This window comes from Cheilinus undulatus, linkage group 16 (genome assembly GCF_018320785.1).
Source record: "Cheilinus undulatus linkage group 16, ASM1832078v1, whole genome shotgun sequence".
NCBI classification, from domain to species: Eukaryota; Metazoa; Chordata; class Actinopteri; order Labriformes; family Labridae; genus Cheilinus; species Cheilinus undulatus.
In genome coordinates, this window is record NC_054880.1 from 11,817,733 (window position 1) to 11,837,291 (window position 19,559).

The 19,559-nt window shown below is 40.1% G+C and overlaps 2 protein-coding genes across 12 annotated transcripts in view; both read right to left on the bottom strand.

Moving 5' to 3' along the window:
* The window catches only part of macf1a (microtubule actin crosslinking factor 1a), a 297,525-nt gene extending 288,967 nt beyond the window's left edge, over positions 1-8,558 (bottom strand). For 7 of the 11 annotated variants that reach the window (XM_041809564.1, XM_041809563.1, XM_041809562.1 and 4 more), the window contains exon 1: positions 8,361-8,557. The gene's annotated coding sequence lies outside the window, so the exon portion shown is untranslated. Of the gene's footprint in view, positions 1-8,360 lie in introns of all 11 variants that reach the window. The other 4 variants (XM_041809559.1, XM_041809550.1, XM_041809549.1 and 1 more) reach the window with 2 other exon arrangements.
* On the bottom strand, positions 287-15,597 carry LOC121523521 (elongation factor 1-alpha-like). The gene is made up of 3 exons (XM_041808439.1): positions 15,454-15,597; positions 14,307-14,486; positions 287-367 (listed from the first exon to the last, which is right to left on the bottom strand). Exons 1-3 carry the CDS (start codon positions 15,595-15,597, stop codon positions 287-289), a joined length of 405 nt encoding a protein of 134 aa, XP_041664373.1.
* Between the last annotated feature and the right edge of the window lie 3,962 nt (positions 15,598-19,559).

Consider the following 19,559-nt stretch of genomic DNA (forward strand, 5'->3'; position numbering starts at 1 on the left):
AAGTGGCAAAAGATGGCAAAACTTGGCATTAGTGGTGAAAAGGGGTTAAAATGTGGTAGAAATAGATTTAAAGAGTGGGACAGAAGCGGCGAAAATAGGTTACGAAAGGCAAAAGGGGCTAAAAAAGTGGCAGACTGAGCAAAAAACAGTGAAGAGCAGGTAATAGTGGAGAAAATTTGATGAAAAGAAGCAAAAATGGGTTAACAAGGCAAAAAAGAGGCGACCAAGAAAATGTGTGCTAATGCAAGCCGTTCACAGATTTTCCCTCATGATGTCATTTGGGCAGTTAGCTCTGCCCCCAGGTTTGGTTGGCCCTCCTGACTTGGAAGAAAGTTTCGCCCTCTCCTATCCTCCCGTCAGCCACCAGCTGAGAAGGGGATCAGGAGAGCCACATCTATTTAGCCACATCTATTTCCTGAGAGGGGTTCAGGTCAGGGGCGGAGTCAGACAGCTCATTAACATTTTAAGCCACAGGCACAATCAGCTCATTCTCAGCAACAAAATTTACAGGCGTGTTTTGGGGGCCTCTGAGACCAATACTAACTTGTCTTAAAGGGGTAAACTATGTGACCTTTGAAGGTTGCAAAAAACGAGCAAACAGAGGCAAGGTTACAAAGCACAAAACTGTGCTAAAAACAGCAAAAAAATCGACAGAGTAAGTGGTGAAAGTGGTTTAAGTGTTTCTAAAATAGGTGCAGAGGCAAATATGAGATGGAAGCTACAAAAGTGAGTTAAGAAAGGCCAAAGGGGCAGGAAATAAAATGGCAGGACTGGGTAAAAAAATGCAGAAAATCTGTTCAAAGGTAAATGGGTTATTAGTGGCAAAAATGGGCTGAAAGTGGCAAAAAATTGGTTTAAAGTATCACAAACGGGCAGATAAAATAATGAGAAGGGGTCAAAAAGTGATAAAAAAAAAACCTGTTAAAAATGGCAAAAATAGGGTAAAGTGAAAAAATGTGGAAATATGGGCAGATACAGTGATGAAAAAATATTTTAAAAGTGGCATGAACAATATTTTTAGCATTAGAACCCAATAATAGCATGACACACTTTTCTGCACCAGAATGAAGTAACTGTTAGCCAGGGCGTTAGCACCAGTTCTACTGATCAGCTCACTGATATCATCAGTAAGTCACAGCTGGGGAGGGCTCATACTCTGGGTTTATCAGGGGCCCAGCCAACTCTATGAACAGGCCTGGCGAGGCTAACTGGCAACTTCAGAGCAAAATAAAAGGCTGGCTGCAAAAGCAAAGTAATCCCAATTTGGACTCATGCAAAAGTGATCATCTAACAGTGGAAATAAACCTGCTTACAGCCTGGTTCAAACAACGGTTTTGATTTAGACAGATAACTTCTTTATTGGCAAAAACTTTACTGGAGGATGATATTTTGAAGAACTTGTATTATACTCAGCTTATCTGAAGGCCAAGAGGTATTCATATTCATATTCATATTCATATTCCCATCATTAAAAGTATTGCTGAGTGGACAGCTGAACATGTTAAAGCTGTTTGCCAAGATGCTTCAGATTCACCTCTGCCTTTTCTTTAGACTGGTCAAAGGTCAGGCAAAGTCAGTGTTTTCAATATCCTGGCCATTATTACTGGTAATGGGAAATCATTGGATGAAGTCACTGAGGCATCGATGGTTCTCTGTTCATCACCTGATGTCACCTGATGTTAGCTCCATGCTTAAAGCACAGATACAATAGTTCAAGGCTGTGAATAGAGCTGGGAAATTAATAAAAAATTAGATTAAATCGCAATATGGCCTTCTGCAATTTCATACCTCCAGCTTATAGCCTGCTTCACCTCCTCCACCCCAGCCACCTCTGTTATAGCTTAAAGCTTGTTGCACCCTCATATTCAGATCCATGCTACTATGTATTGATTGCTTCTAAAATAATTTCTTTGTTTTCAATGTACATTGTCATTTATGTATCCATCCATATGGGGGTTCCAGCCATGCACTCCCTGAAAAGTCAAAGCATGCTGCTTGACTAACCCAGGGAGCATTTTTAGAGCAAAACCTTCTCTGCCAAGTTAAAATGTATATCTATTTTACAATAAAATGGTTAAATGTATGATGAGTGTTCTTGACTGATTGTAGGTTATGTTATAGAATGATTTATTGCTTGAATTTGTTGAAAAATTCAACAAGTTGAGGAACCTGATAAGAATCACATATTAAATCCTAATTACAATATGAGGGGGAAAAAATTGCAATTAGATTATTTTTAAATCGTTCAGCCGTAGCTGTGAAGGACAGAGAGTCAATCCATTTTCCTCCCCTCATTCTCAGCTGGGTCACAGTGGCAGCAGGCTGAGCACACTGACCCAGTAATCCCTTCCCCAGCAGCATTGTCCAGTTCCTCCATGGGGATGCCAAAGTGGTACAACATCAGAAGGGTTATAAAATCCCTCCAGCAAGCTCTAGGTCTGCCGCAGGTTCTACTCCCAGTTGGGTGTAGTCAGAGGACCTCCAAAAGGGAACCAGGAGGTATCCTGATCAGATGCCTGACCCACTTGAACTGACTCATTTCTTTAGGGGAGCAGCAGGTCAGCTTGGAGTTCCCTCTGGATGTCTGAGCTCCTCACTCTTTCTCTACAGCTGAGCCCGGCTACCTTTTAAGGCCTTAGACTATAAACGTAGAAAATGAATAAAATGTGACTACTAGAAATTTAAACTAAAGACCAAGACAAACACTCAGTTTACAACAGCAGCCAGAATCAACACTGACTTTGCTCATGAGGTGGATTTATTATAATCATTTTTTAAATATGTTATTTTGGAGATTTTATTGCCTTTATTGTAGTGAAAGGAAAGTGGACAGAGTGAGAAACAGGGATGAGAGAGTGGGGAATGACATGCAGGGAAAGAGCCACAGACCAGACTTGAACCCGGGTTGCCTGCATACATGAAGCCGACCTAACCACTAGACCATCTGCATACTAAGGGGGATTTGATTTTGATGTAGAGTCCTTACTGCTAAGTTTTAAACCTCATGCATAGACAAAATAAAAAGCCAATTCTAAAACTGTGATCAAGGTTTCCATGTGTAGTTTTGCAGGCTACAAATCAGGCAGAAAAGACAACCTGCAACATCTGTCCCCGATAAATTAGAGTACTTAATAAAGCAAGCACAGAGAAGCTATAGAGCTAATAAGCACACATATCACAAAGGCTTGCTTATTTAGCCAAATGTATCTCCACTGCAGTTTTGAACAGTGTTATGGACCAGTGTGTGTCAGTACTGCTGACACTGCACCAATTCGTACATCAGTCGCATGACTGACATGAACAATCTACACTCAGAACGCAGCCAAATTCCTCGAACTTCTTCACTGGATGCAAAAACCTAATCCTAAAGTGGAAAAACCCCAGGTTTTCCTGCAGAGAACCATAGCCCCAGACTAAGGGTGCACTCATATGAGGCAATCTGAACTGTGCCTGGGGATGTTTGAGCCTAGGAGATTCTGACACTCATCCCACCCACTTAGTGCTGTGCTGCTTCACCCTAGTGCCTACTAGAGGTCACATTCTGAAGACAACAGGACAACATCATCTGCAAAGCATGATGGGGTCTGGCTGCAGACAGCAGATTTTAAACGCCCTCTCTAACAGGCCAAAGCTGTGACCCTTTGTTAGAATGTAAGAGACCTAATTAGCTGGTAAGCACCCCCCCCCCCCCCCTTTTTTTTTTGTTATTCAACTTAATTTACTAGCAAAGTTTGGCAGTTACATTCATGTCTAACTGGGATTAAATCATGTGTGGACATGTATTAGCAGTAGTTACACAAACACTGGATCGCTTTAGCTTTGTTTTCTTTAGCAACACTAACACAGCTTCAAAGGCTACATAACCAACGTTACTCAGAAGCCAGTGTTGCTAAGTTGGATTTAGCTAATGCTAATGAAGTTAAAACGAGCCACCATTTGCATAACTACTTAAAAACAGGTATAGTTATGTAGCAGGCATAGCATAATCTAGCATAGCTAACATAGCTTCATTTGCTTTAGCTTCAGCTACTTCATTTATGTAGTTACATTTCCTATGTAGCTTCATAGCTCAGTTAGCTCTAGATTTAGCTATGCTACATATGTAGTTTTGCAAGTGAGGTTTTTGACTTGTAACCCTTAACCTAGCCCTGACTGGAAATTGAATCCAACTTTTTTTTTTTTTGAAAGTTTTAAAGTGTATTTTCGTTCAGACAGAGGCAATGTCTCACTGTAGTCATCTGCAAGGGGGGCGCCTGAGATCTGCTGAGTGGAACCAGACGGTCTCGCAAAAAGTGGGCATGAAATTCAGAGGTTTCCAAACTTGGAAACCCACTCCAACCAGCTGCACCTTTAAACACAGGTGATTGGTCAAATTTGCACAAAAAATGCAGGGACAGGCCAAAAACTGCAAGCTCACCAAATAAAATGAACGAATTGGTTGGATTTATTGATCAATTACTTTCTGTCTTTCTCTGACTTTGCTGTCTGATCCCCCTTTAAACTTCCTCTCCTGTGTGGGTCAGATTTTATTATCTTGCCTTTCAAACATGACACATTAAGAGCCACTTGTTACACCAGTTTTAATTTTGGATTGTAAGTGGCATAAGAGGATGAATGAGCAATACTTCCCCTGAAAACACAGCCCCCAGTCATGATGAGTAACACGCTGACAGCCTGGATAAATGAGCGGCTAGACTCAGCTCCCACACGCACAAACACACATACATTAATACACATGCAACGCAGAAACACATGCATATACAGTGTAAACATACACACAGAGACAAACTGTACAGGCTCGCCAGCTTTTACTACAGCTTATCACTCAGCATGACTGGACAGAGAGAGAGAGAGAGTTAATTAAAGTGAGAGGGTAAAAGATGGCCAACAATAAGAAAAAAGAGAGTTGAAAAGAGCAAAAGGTTGGAATAATTCTGCCCTTTACTGCCGACTCACATGGACAGATCAATATTAACAGCTTCAGGACGTCACTGTGAGCATCATAGAGGCAACAATGTGAAGATAATACATTGCTTTTACTGCCCTGTTGTATTTTTCCCCTTTTGCTGCTGCATGCATAACAAGGAGCTGCAAACCACCACAGAGACTGTGGACTAGACTCACAGACAGAGAGACAGAAGGAGGATGGAGATGCCAGTCCGGCATCTTACAAACAGATTACAGAGGATTTCAGAATGGTGAAAACAGCCCAGAAATGTATGATGGAGTCATCCAGTGGTACCAAAACTGGGAATGGGGACAAATTCAATGGATAATACAACAATTAAGAAAAGAAATCTGTTGAACAAAACAGTAATGTTTCACAAGATTAAGCAGATTCTTTTAGACTGCCAGATAAACATGGAGAAACCACAAACAACACTAAATATGTCCTTGCCAAGGCCATGTCAAGTACCCAATCATCTCCTGGAATCATGAGCCAAAAAGGCTAAGATATGTTAACTCCTTATAATCAATCATAACAATTACTCGATGAGATTTATGAAGGTAAAACTGAAAATTATGTGCTGAATTTGATGAATCACGTCTCCACTCTAATCCTAATGTTTTTTTTTTTACATTTATGGGTTTTGTTTGCATTTAGCTTGATAAATTGTTAAATGCACACGTGACATTTATCATTTTCTAAAAAGGCTTTGTACATTCATTAGTCGAAGAAAGTCTTAACTTTGAATCAGAAAGTAAATGTGAATCTTTAATAACAAAGGATGAATGAAATCCTGTGATTAAATCTTTCTCCTGGTGAATGTAGCTTTTTCTGTTAACATCATAGGGCAGGGGCCATCAACTACATTTGTACATGGGCCGGATTTTGTCTTGACAGATGCAGAGGGGGGGCAGACTTTCACATGAACCAAATTAAGTAATTTTTTGTCTTACTGGCATAAAGTATTTTAATTTCTTTTCATATTTAGTTATTAACAGTGAGATCAGCCCCTTATGATTATAGTGCATGAGGTGATTGAGCTTCATATTTCTGGGGATGCCATGTTGTCCATCACCAGGTTTGACATGAATATACTGTGTCCTGATAGGTGAGAAACACCTGCAGGAAACATGTTTTCTATTTCTGATCTTAGGCAGGGAATACTGCAATCTCCAAGAGCCTGAGGTGGAAAGTTAAAACAAAAAAATACAGATTTAATCAGGACTTGAATGATGAGTATGTGTTTATCATGTGTCATGTTTACTATTGATGGCTGACAGGTGGATTACTGTAAAAATGGGTCAAACATAAGCCATTCCTTATAAAATTGCTTCAATATTGATCGTTTTTGGAGTCAATTTAATAACTATAGGGATATTAAGTCGTAAAATATCCTAAAACCATATGTCTTCTGAATCTGATAGTCTTTTGGGGGCTGGATTGGAGGCTTTTGGGGGGCCTGATATGGCCCCTGGGCCACCAGCTGATGATCACTGTCACAGGGGATTTTTGGGTGTAAAAGGTTAATGACCGCTGCTCCAGCTGGATAGGGACAAATAAAATAATTTGAATCAGGGATGCACAGAATTATTGGCATGATATCATTAAATAAGTAAAATATCGGTGTTGTCAGATATGAAAATTCCCGCCAATATTTACAACTGATATTTTGGCTATAAAGAACTGCCTGTATCAGCTGAAAATATTGTAATGGAGTTTTAAGCTAGATCAACTTCATTGTAAGTGTTTTTCTTTGTTCATCCTCATTCCTTACACTTTAAAGTGTTAAGGACTAAAGATGTCAGTCTGAGCTACATTTAAACATCAGTTTCAGTATCAATACCAGTAGGAATACAATTAATTTGTAAATTCAGCACATTGTATATCGGCAAAAATCCAATATTGTGCATCCAAATTGCAAACAAACAATTTAAAGACTTCACTCGATTTGGAAATGAAAAATCTGCATTTCTGGTTGATTTCTAACTGCAGCCAGCAGATTAATAAGATTTATGAATAAAAACATCCGCTGCAATAAAAACTATATTAGAAATCCAATGCAACTATCCGTTTCTGGTGACAGATGCTTGATGAATGAGGAAAAACATCACCATTCAAAGATCATGACACCATCTGAAAAAGACTTCTGATTTAATCAAATTACAATAGCCTCATATAAAAAAGCACCTTTACATCTCTGTGTAGCCCAGAAATGATGCTGCTTTCCCCCTCTGTATCACAGTAGTAAAGGGGGTGTGTCTCTGACCAGTGCAGAGCAGAAAATGGAAGACAAGGACCAACTTATTTATGTCACCGGAATAATGAATTATAAATATCATCGGCCTATCCAGTGTGGCTGTAGAAAACAGTGGCCGGCTAGCTGAAGGTCCAGCATAAGGCTGCATGTGACCATCTGCTACAAAGCTGCAGGAGGGAAAGCCCTGGATGTAGATTTTTTTTCCTCTCTTTCTTTCTCTGGCTGCACCTTCCATAATATCACTGAGGTTTTCCAGACAGACAGACAGCCTGCAGTGGTGGAGTCCATGGGGACTCGCAGAGCAGGTGGAGGTGGAAGTGTGATAATGGAGCTTTCTCTGGATGCAGGGATCAATAAAAGGGAACCTCTCCTGGTTGTGCATATAAAACAGAGCCACGGCTGCAGCTGGTGTCACCACTTTTTTGCACGCATGCCGTCCTCTTTCTGTCTGTGATTGTGCAGGAGGGAATGTGTTTGCATGAATGGACATCAGACATGGAGACCGTGCACGCAGGGCTGCAGACTGGGAGTCTCTTTGTCCAACACACCGCCTCTGTTTGCGTCCATAACACCAACTAATTACATTTATCCATTTGTAGCTGCCTCGCTGCTGTCTGCTGCTGAGTCTGTCATTAGTGGGAACAACCTCGGCAGCCTTCTCACGACCCAGAAAGCCTCTCAAACTCACTGCCTGCTGCTTGTTTCCAGCCCCAGCCCTCCGGAACACAAATCACGAGCAACGTGCTTTGACAATGCACGGGTTCTGCAATAACTGACTTTATGGGCTTTCATATAGAAAAATACCCACAAAGCATCTCTCTTAATGTGCAGAGAGGCTGGGATCAACACGTTATTGATAAAGAAACGAGGGAGGCATGGAGACAACACCTTAGCAAGCCAAATATTGTAAAAATGCACCATTAAAATAAGGTTACAACGCTTTTAAATGACCCCAAACACGTTTTTATTGGCTATATCTACCATTTATTCTGTCTCGATCTGATGGCATTGCTTCGTTTCACAATTAATGTTGAATTAATGTCATAACAGGGATCGACGTCTCTTTAAAACACATGATACTGATGATGTAATGATGCACGGGTTAGTAGGTACTGAATAAACAAAATGCTCCACGAGAGCTCCAGAGACGCTTACCTTCACCGGGCAGCGGCGGTCCTCGAATCCGAGCACAGAGCAAGGGAGGCCGGGGATGCTGCCGCCGCCGCTCCGCTCTCCTCCCCGGATGGATGGATGTAGTGATGGACGAAAGATTGGATGTTTTCCGCTCCACCGATCGGGCTCCTCGTTACCCACGTTTTCCTCCCTCAACAAGCGAACCGACACACCGCCAGAGGAGGAAGAGGAGCAGGCAGCGTAATCCTGATAGAAATGGCTGTCCGAGTCTTCCTCCTGGCTTTCCCCCTCTCTCTCTCCTCTCCACAACCCCCCACCAGCCCTCCTCCTCTGGTCACTCACACACTCTCTCTCTTTCTCTCTCTCTTCAATAGGCTGTTTTCACGGCTTTGACACTTAACCCATGTCTATTGAGTGCGTTAAGGGTCGCGGAAATTGAAATTTTGGTTGTCGTCCTGCGTCATCTGTGGCTCAGCAGCAGCGCCAAACCCAGGCCCAAATACACGCACGGTCACTCACTCTCTTGCAATTTAGGGTGGACAGAGAGGGGAAAAAAGGCGCTCACATTCTCATATTTGCAGAGATGCTCATTCATAAGCAGGATTACAGAGAGGAAGAAGCAGAGCTGGAACTTTCACATCACATGAGATAGCATTAATCTGGGTTTTTATAATCCCCACGTTCACATACATGAGCACAGACTCACACCAGCTCCCTCCTCCCTCTCCAAACAGCTGGAGGAAGAGAGGGAGTAGCTCAATTGATCACAGATGGAGACATGTGGAAGAGTGGTGTGGGAGCTGTGTTTATAGCCAGCAGGGAGAAGGTGTTCACAGTTTGGGTTGATCTTGGATATGTGGACCACCAGGGCTCCCTAGAGGGCTGGGCTTGCATGCCATTTGGGTGTAGAGACCACTCTTTCTTTCCTTCTCTCTTAAACAATGGCATTGAAAACACTGTTGAACTTTTTATTCGTGTTTTTAAGTGCTTCAAAGGCAAGTTAGGCAAATCATGAATATTGAAATAGGCATAAATTGACTGCAATAATCCATTTTGAAAAAAAATACTTAAAGGACAACTTAACTGGTGGCTCAGCATCTGAAAATCCAAGAGGGGTCTGGCTGTGGACCCTACATTTCTGACAGCCACTTTTAATGCAGGATTAGATTATGCAGTCAGTTTTAGAGGTAGTTCAATAAATGATAGCTCGCTTTAGCTTCATTAGCTTTAGCTAAAGCTTTCATGGTACGCTTGCCTTGAATTTATGCCACTACATAAACCAGTGTAGCTAGTTAGCTTTAGCAACGTGACCGTTAGAAAACGTACATAAATCGAATGGAGATACCGTACCTGCATATGTAACACAGCAGCTTTGTGAGTTTTGCTTTAGCTATGTTAGCTAAAAAGCTAAATTAGCCCTAGCTAAGTTAGGTTATGCAAATTTAGCTACGTAGATAACATAGATACATAGCTTATGTAACTGCTTTGTGAGCTTAGCTTTAGCTATGTTAGCTAAAAACTAATTTAGCCATAGCTAAGTTAGTTTAAGCATCGTGAGTTATGCAAATTTAGATTAATCTAATTTAGCTACACAGATAATGTAGATACGTAGCTTATGTAACTGCTTTTGCAAGCTAAGCTTTAGCTATGTTAGCTACAGAGCTAAATTAGCCATAGCTAAGTTAGTTTAAGCATTGTGAGCCTCAGCTAACTTAGATTAATCTAATTTAGCTACACAGACAACGTAGATATGTAGTATACAGCTGCCTGGTGAGTTTAACTTTAGCTCCATTAGCTCTATTAGCTACATAGTTCTGTTATTATGTAGCTTACGCAGATAATGGAGCTATGTAAACTATGCTTGCTGCGTTGGAATGCTGTTATGGAGGACGAGCTATTTAAATTTGATCTGATTTTATTTTGAAAGTTTGAGTATTTCCACTCTGAGATCTCAAATGAACAGTCTGTGAGAGTGTCTGTTAGAGATGAATGGGCTGCAGCCAGACTGTTTTTGTGATTTCTGTTTAAGCTTATATTTGTAATCTGAGCTGCATTGACCAGAAGTGGAACAAGTACCAGACTATTGTCCTCAAGTAAAAAGACAGTTACTCTGTACAAGATTTACTTAGGTAAAAGTACCTGTCCATAAAGCTTCTCAAGTAAAAGTAAAGAGTATGCAATTAAAAATGTACTTTAAGTACTGAGTATTGAGTATCTACTGAGGAGTTGTACAAAAAGATATGATCTTTCCTTCTTGGTAAGAACAACAAGTGAACAGATCTCCAACAGGTTTATCAGGTAAAGTCCCATCGCTATGATAAAATCAAATATGCAGCAAAATTGCCAGGGTTATTCAAAATCATATAGAGTTAAATTTAACACTTTAAAGAGGTAGTGAACACTTATACATTTTTTTTCAAGTGTACACTGAAATATCTGACTGAACTATGATAAAACACATCAGTGTTGGTTTTATAGCTGAAATTTGCACCAAACTGATAATCTGGATTTTACGGCTTTTAATTAGCTCAAACGGACATCTGCCTTGAAAAATCTTTTCTGAAAAGGTGGGGCTTATGTGATGGTCGGTTTCTATGTCACAAACATTATATTAAAGGTAGAGCGTTACCGCTTCTAACTGACTTTACCATTCAGAGACCACTCCCATCCTCTCCTGCTTGCACCTGCACTGTCTCGGCTCTGAGAGCTCCGGCTGTAGTTACGCCGCTGCTGGAGACAATGGACCAAACAGGTGGTGCTCAGAACCACCACGGTCCACCACGACACTATGGCCTGCATCAAGGGGACTCCAGAGGGGAAAACTCCTCCACTTTAAAAGATCACTATGAGGCAGCAGTACTGTGGGACTCTGTCTGTGTCTCTCTCTGACAAGGGGACATCACTGTCACTCCAGCCTCATCTGGAAAGCCTCATCCTTTTCCCCTCCCTCCTTTTGGAACCAAACTGTTCAGTTTCTGTGCATTTTTTCAATTATGGAGGTGGGCGGAGTTAGCTCTGAGTTTCACTAACACTTTAAAAGTTTCTATTTTGGTTTTAGTCAAACTACACTTTTGAAAGTGTTCAATATTTTACAATATGACAGAGCTGCAGTAACTCATGAAAATTTGAGGCATAGTGCCCCCCCGGAAAGAACAACTGCACTCAGTGGATAACTTCACTCAGGGTGCAAATATACTATAGGCCCATTTCAAAATTACCCTTTATTTCTAAAATTCTAGAAAAAAGTGGTTGCTAAACAGCTTACAGTTGCTTTGGACACTCATAACATCCAGGACAAGTTTCAATCTGGTTTTCGTCAGTCACATTCAACAGAATCAGCACTTCTTAGAGTTTTTAATGACCTCTTGATCAGCAGTGATAAAGGTAAATGTTCTGTGTTGGTGTTATTGGATCTCAGTACAGCCTTTGACACTGTGGATCATTGTATTTTAGTTGATAGGCTGAAGCAGTGGGTGGGCATTTCTGGCTCAGCCATTGACTGGTTCTCCTCTTACCTGTCAAACAGAACTTTCTCTGTCACTGTTAACAACCACAGCTCTTCAAATTCCCCCCTGGTTTGTGGAGTTCCCCAGGATTCGGTCCTTGGCCCAATATTATTTTCCTTGTACCTGCTCCCACTCAGCCACATAATCAGTAGTTTTAAAGATGTATCCTATCACTGTTATGCTGATGACATCCAGCTTCATATATCTTTTACACCTCAAAATTACACTAAAGTGTCAGTTTTACTCAGTTGTTTGGGTGCCATTAAAGACTGGATGCCAGATAATTATCTACAGCTAAATGCTGACAAAACAGAGGTCCTTGTCTCGGCCCCAGATGGTTTAGTGCCAGGGATTTTGGAGAAACCCTGTCTACTTGTGTAAAATCTGTTCTGCGTAATCTCAGTGTTTCATTTAGCCACTCCTTATCTCTAAATCAATGTATCAATAATCTGGTCCGTTCTTGTTTTGTCCAACTCAGAAATATTGCTCAACTCAGACACATTGTTTCTACAGCTCAGATAGAGATGGTTATTCACACTTTCATTTCCTCCCGTTTAGACTACTGTAACTCACTTTTTACCTGTCTTAGTAAAACATTTATAAATCGTCTACAATTAATACAAAACGCTGCAGCCAGACTACTTACCAAGTCTTCAAAAAGGTCACACATCACACCAATTCTGTATTCCCTCCACTGGCTTCCCATACACTTCAGAATACATTTTAAGATTCTCGTGTTTACTTTTAAAGCCCTGCATGGTCAGGCACCAGCCTACATTATGGAGCTCTTAAAACCTTACAATCCCAGCAGGACTCTTCGGTCTTCTGATCAGGGTCTGCTGATCGTTCCACAATCCAGACTAAAAACTAAAGGTGACTGTGCATTTAAGGTCATTGCTCCAACTCTTTTGAACTCTCTTCCGTTGGGTCTAAGATTAGCAGAAACAGTTGATACTTTTAAAAAGCAACATAAGACTTACTTGTTTGGTCTGGCCTTTACTCAATCTGTTTTGTGCACTGTGTACTCTCTTATTGTACCTTTGCATTAAATGCTTGTGTTTCTCTTATCTCTTTGTAAAGCACTTTGTGACCTTGCTGTTCTTGAAAGGTGCTATATAAATAAACTTATTATTATTATTATTATTATTATCAAATGTGTCTTACTTCAATAAACAAGAACAATCCATCAGAAAGATGAGCAAAAGAGCCCCACTATTGATCAAAGCACAACAGGCAACATATTAACACTCATCTTAACACAAGGGCATAATGGGAAAGGTGTCTTTTTTTTTTTTTTTTAAGATTTGTTTTTGGGCCTTTCGTGCCTTTATTAGATAGAGGAAAGTAGATAGACTCGGAAACAGGGAAGAGAGCAGGGAGAGACATGCGGGAAATGGTGCCACATGGTGCGCGCCTTAACCACTCGACTACCGGCGTGCCCTGCAAAGGTGTCTTTTTAAAGATTGCACTCCGAGGTTTTGTCCAAAACTGTCAGACTCACTGTAGGGGCCACTAGTACTGAGAAATTAATGTTTATAGTGAACAAGAGGCTTAAACATGACTGTAGCTGGGAGATACAGTGCTTGACAAATTTATTAGACCACCCTAACCCTAACCAAAGTAAGGTTTATGCCAAAGCTGCCCTAAATTATCAGCATTGGTAATTACCAAAATCATTTTTTATCTTTCTGCAATGGTTAATACACCAATATGTAGAAGCTCTTTAACCAAAATGATATTTTTAATGCTAAAATATAATTATTATTGTTAACCATGAATTTTCAGATTTACTGATTTACAAAAAAATGAAAAAATAGTAAAGCACATTAATATTTCCTGGTTAATATGTCAAATTATAGTTATTTACTTGCAGTCCTGAACAGAAAAATGAGTTTTAGTGCTTGAATGTTATGCTTGATTCATTTCTGACTTCTCAGAGAAGCCCAGTGAGCCGGCTCAAATTTGGGTGAATTCGGTTTGAAATCCCTCATTCCTGTTCAAAATGGTAAAACGTGGAGAGCTCACTGAAAAGGAAAGAGTCCGCATTAAAGCACTTCATGATGCTGGATGGTCTCTGAGACGAATATGACAGGTGGTCTAATAAATTTGTTAAGCACTGTATGTATATGCTGAAAAACTCAACTGAACCAAAGCATGGTCCAGCCTTAGCTAGCTCAGCTCCAAAGATGACAACAATAGAACAGAAAATGAATATTTTGCACCTGTTTCATGAGGGAAAGTCAAAGCCCCTGGGTAATCATGGTCTTATCCCTATAGTAATAAGACTGCTACTCCTGAATGCTTCAACATAAAGAACTCATCTTGGTCTTTATATAAAGCTGACACTTGGCAAAACCCTGTCCGTAGTCCAGAATCACTATCAGTAAAAATAATAAAAACAACTGTTGGGGGAATAGATATTTGAATTTCATATTCACATAAAATGTGTCACTGGTCTTACCTGAGATGTACCAGTGATCATGTTCTTGATGAAGTCTCTGTGTCCAGGGGCATCAATGATGGTCACATAGTACTTGCTGGTCTCAAACTTCCACAGAGCAATGTCAGTGGTGATACCACGCTCATGCTCAGCCTTCAGTTTGTCCAGCACCCAGGCGTACTTGAAAGAGCCTTTGCCCATCTGTTGCATTGAAGACAAAACGAATAGAACAAGAAAAGAGTATTCACAAAAAATAAAAACTGTTACTTTAATCAGTACAAGCTTGGTATGGACTTACTCCCTGAATTCATTTTGCCCAGTGTTTGGTTGAGACAGGATGTCTTTTTTTGTTGTTTTTTCCATGTTTAATTTTATATTCACTAAAATGTTCAACTAGCAGGAAACTTTTCAATTCATTTGTTGATACTTATACAACTTTATTTATAGTCGTGACTGACTGGTGAATCCAGGGTGCACCCTACGTATTGTGGATTAGATGGATAGATATACATATATACATGGATGTTTGGATGGATATATGCATGGGTAGATGGATGGATGGATACATGGATGAATGAATGGATGGATGAATGGATGGATGCATGGGTAGACAATTTTATGCATTAAACTATAAGAATCCCTCGCTATGCTCGTATTGCAACTATATCATGAATAACATATGAGGTATCAATTCAATAAAAATGATTATGCTTATATTTTGAAGAGAAAAGCAAGCTGTACATATTCTCAAAAATACTACTGGTTGTTTACAAAGGTAGCACTGTAACTATTGAAGATGCCGGTATATACAGCTGAAAATCATTGAACATTGTACAAAATAAAACCACTAACCATTAAAGCTCTAATTCCAGTCTGATATCCAAGGTGGTTCATATTTTCAAGAGTAGGAGGCAGTTGTTACAAAGCAGAGCAGGAGCAGTCACATCTGCCACACCTAGTTCATGCTTTGAATGTCTCATGGCTTGGTGGTGTTACAGAATGACAAAGTCTGAAAATTTGACTGTGGGTGGCCTGGCTCCTTCTCCCCCAGTTTCTCATCCCTGTTTCTGACACTGTCTCTCTCTATAAATATAGGCATAAAAAGCCAGAAAAATATATCTTAAAACCAAAGATTTAAATATAGACCACGTGTGGCACCATAACTAACCTCAGCTGCCTCTTTCTCAAACTTCTCGATGGTTCTTTTGTGGATTCCTCCACATTTGTAGATCAGGTGGCCAGCGGTGGTGGATTTGCCAGAGTCGACATGGCCAATGACCAGGATATTGATGTGGATCTTTTCCTTTCCCATTTTGATTCACTGGTAATCAAGAACACAGGGAGTAGTTGAGTGACTTTTTTTTAATAATCTTGCATACCTCTCTCTCTCTCTCTCTCTCTCCAGAAAAAAGTAAAGTAAGTAGTGTAAAATCAGTTTGAGCTAGCCAACATTAGTTGGTGTTAGATAGCATTAGCATGCTGCTGGTATTTAATATGAGGCCTACCAGTTTGTCCAGTCCAACCAAACATGTAGGCTTACATGATACCTTTCAAAAGTTAAAAACAGTTATACTGAATATATACTATATGAAAAGTTCTTACGGCCAGAAAATACTTAATTTAAAAAAAAAATTATTTATATATACAGTCATGTGCAGAAGTTTTAGGCATGTAGGATTCAGCATGGGGCCTGATGGGCCACAACCATGACCTGGAGGAGGAGGGGAGTTACCAGAGTCAAGCTCACATGTGTGTCCCTCTGCAGCCAAGGTCAAGCTCGACAGCGTCTCTTTTGTCCGGGCCTTCTCTATCAGGCCTCTATGTACGAATAAAACACTTATTCTAAGTTAATAAAGAATGAAACAATTTCATATATACAGGTGATTATACATTAATTCAAAAAGGCCCAATGATCAATATCATGTTTACCTTTTCACCAATCAGATAAATGCTGCTAGGCTAAATGAACACTGCACCTTTAAGATATGACACTAATTTAAATATTTGACAACAGAACAAACCTATCACCATAGGTTTAGTTTTAATTTTTGTCAAATTGGGGAAGCCATGGCGGTCATTGGAGATCAATGTACATATTTATTAATCTTTCAGATTTAGATACATATCAGTAAAACTGGTCCTCATGGTAGAAACAATAACAAAATACAGAAAAAGTAAATAAAAGTCGCTGTTTATGAGTTATGAAGGGATTTTTGATGATATTTGAAGTGTTAATTCACCTGGTTACAGGTGTAGTAAGATGCCGTTGGTGGATGTCGGTCTTCTCCTGCTCCGTCCACACTGTGCTGAGCTGCAGTAAGAGGGATCTTCAGGTGACACCTTTTTGATTCTTGTTTTGTTCTTCTGGCTCTCAGCTGATTATGCGCACGGCAGTTAAAAATGTGTTCACTGTGGCAAGGATACAAAAACAACAACTTCTACTTGTTGTGTCTTGCTTGGACACACCTTTAATATGCTTCTTTTCTGCTTTATTTCTCATTTTCTATCATTTTAAACCTTTACAGGTAACAGCTGAGTATTTATAAGGAACTGCTTTTCATGAGACATCTTCCTCAGCTTTATGGACCAAAACTGATCATTCATGTGTTTGGTCTTCTGTGGTCAGCTGTGACTTGAACATGCTCTGGTGTGACCAAAGTTGTTATCAGGAACTTCTGGCTTCACAGGTCTTACTACGCAATTTCTATTCATTGCCAGAGGCGTACATGTATCAATCAGACAATGATTGCCAATGAGTTTTTAGGCTGATGCCAGTGTGACCTAGTTAGAAGTCTGGATGCTCTGACTCCTGAAATGTTTGATTATACCTGGTCAAAAAATGTCATGGTGTCACATTTAGCTCTAACAAATACACTTGAGCAAGTTCTATGAAAAATACAGGGTTTGCCTAAAGTAGATTTGGTATGTTAGATATAAACAGCTGTAATTCAGTCAAACGTCTCTGTAATGTGAGCGCTGGTTTAGCTCAGTTGGTGGGGCAGGCACCCAATCAGAGGTTGTGGTCCCAGGATTGATTGTTTGGTGCATGTCTTCCCCGTGTCTCTCTTCAGCCATCCTATCAGAACAAAGGCAAAAAGCCCCAACATTTCTTTACAAATCTCCACAATGTACACCGATTTCCACATTATTAAGCAAATGATATTTTTCTCTTATTTTCCTAAATATTAATGCAAATGACAGTCTGAATATTTTTCAAGTCATCAGCCATTAGAGCATAATTCAAATGTTTTTGAACAAAGTTCATAATGATAACTGTTTTTTTAAAATAAAAACCTCAAAATGCACTTTTCTACATTATTAAGCAGGCCACAGGTTTCAGCAATATAGGAAAGAAAAAGGATCTCTCTGCTGCCAAAAAGTGTCAAATAGTGTAATGCCTTGGACAAGGAATGATAACGTTAGATGTTTCATGAAAAATTAAATGTGATCATCATACTGTGAAGGAATTTGTGGCTGATTCAGAGCACAGACGGGTTCCTGCAGATAGAGGCATAATGAGGAAGGTTTCTGCCAGACAAATTCATCAGATTAAGAGAGCAGATGCTAAAATGTCATTACAAAGCCGCAAACAGGTATTTGAAGCTGCTGGTGCCTCTGGAGTCCCACGATCCCAAGGTGTAGGATCCTCCAGAGGCTTGCAGTTGTGCATAACCCTACTTTTCGGCCACCCAATCCAATGCTCACAAGCAGAAACGGTTGCAGTGGGCCCAGAAATACATGAACAGTATTTTCAAACAGTCTTGTTGACTGGTGAGTGCCGTGCAACCTTGGATGGTCCAGATGGAGGAGTAGTGGATGGTTGCTGGATGGCCACCATGTCCCAACAAGGCTGTGACGTCAGCAAGGAGGTGGAGGAGTCGTGTTTTGGGCCGGATTCATGAGGAGAGAGCTGGTAGGCCCCTTTAGGGTCCCTGAAGGTGTAAAAATGACCTTGGCAAAGTAGCCTATATAAAGATTCTGACTGACTACTTTCTTCCATGGTACAAAAAAGAAGAGCAGTTCCCTCTGTAGCAAAATTTTCTTCATGCATGACAATGCTCCATCTCATGCTGCAAAGAATTCCTCTGTGTCATTGGCTGCTATGGGCATAAAAGGAGAGAAACTCATGGTGTGGCCCCCATCCTCCCCTGACCTCAACCCTACTGAGAACCTTTGGAGCATCCTCAAGCTAAAGATCTATGAGGGTGGGAGGCAGTTCACATCAAAACAGCAGCTCTGGGAGGATATTCTGACATCCTGCAAAGAAATTCGAGCAGAAACTCTCCAAAAACTCACAAGTTCAATGGATGCAAGAATAGTGAAGGTGATATCAAAGAAAGGCTCCTATGTTAGCATGTAACTTGGCCTGTTAAGATGTTTTTCATTTAAACAGCTTTTGATTTCAGTAAATATGACCTCCTAATGCTGTAAATTCAAAAAATGACCATTTTCATTTCTTTACAACCTATAAAATATTTTGAAACTCTGTTGTGCTTAATAATATGGAAAAGTGCATTTTGAGGTTTTTATTAAAAAAAAAAGGTTATTATGAAGTTTGTTCAAAAACATTTGAATTACGCTCTAACGGCTGATGACTTGAAAAATACTCTGTCATTTGCATTAATATTTAGGAAAATAAGATAAAAATTTAATTTGCTTAATAATGTGGAAAGCAGTGTAAGTGCTCTTTGCATTGTGCACTGGTAGCATTGTGGTAGAAGCTGTAAAATAAACGGTGTGGTGAAAACATGGTGTTTTTGTACTGGAAGCACTTATTTCCATGATGCACTCACTGCGATCTGAGTGGAAAAGGTTCAACTTTTGGAATTACGCCACACATGTACATTTGCGGTCCCTCCCAGCCTCAGTTCTTAGACTATTTTCATACCTCTCCAAAGAACACTCCATTGTTTTACACCAATGAAATGTGACACTCTGTGATTTCATTACCAAGGTGGAGAAGAGGAAAATTGTATTTTATGAAAAGAATAGCATTTGCATTTAATGTTTCTTTATATTTTGCATGTTTGGATCACTTAAAATTGGACTTCACTTTGTCTATGTATGGCTGCAAAACAAATTTTCTCCTGAGGCAAAGTATTTGCAGGCCTGCAACTTCACCAACAGGGACTGTAATGACATTGTATTCAAACTCATGTACTTTAATATGGAGTTGGCCCCTTTTTGCAGCTATGACAGCCTCCACTCTACCTAGAAGGCTTTCCACAAGATTTAAAAGTGTTTCTGAAGGAATTTGTGGCCATTCATTCTGTA

What these genes read in the sequence shown, in the direction of transcription:
- LOC121523521 (XM_041808439.1), bottom strand. Translation starts at nt 15,597, where the DNA reads ATGGGAAAGGAAAAGATCCACATCAATATCCTGGTCATTGGCCATGTC. An exon ending in TTGAGAAAGAGGCAGCTGAG is followed by an intron (nt 14,487 to 15,453) that starts GTTAGTTATGGT and finishes TCAATGCAACAG; the next exon opens with ATGGGCAAAGGCTCTTTCAA. An exon ending in TGATCACTGGTACATCTCAG is followed by an intron (nt 368 to 14,306) that starts GTAAGACCAGTG and finishes TCCCCTTCTCAG; the next exon opens with CTGGTGGCTGACGGGAGGAT.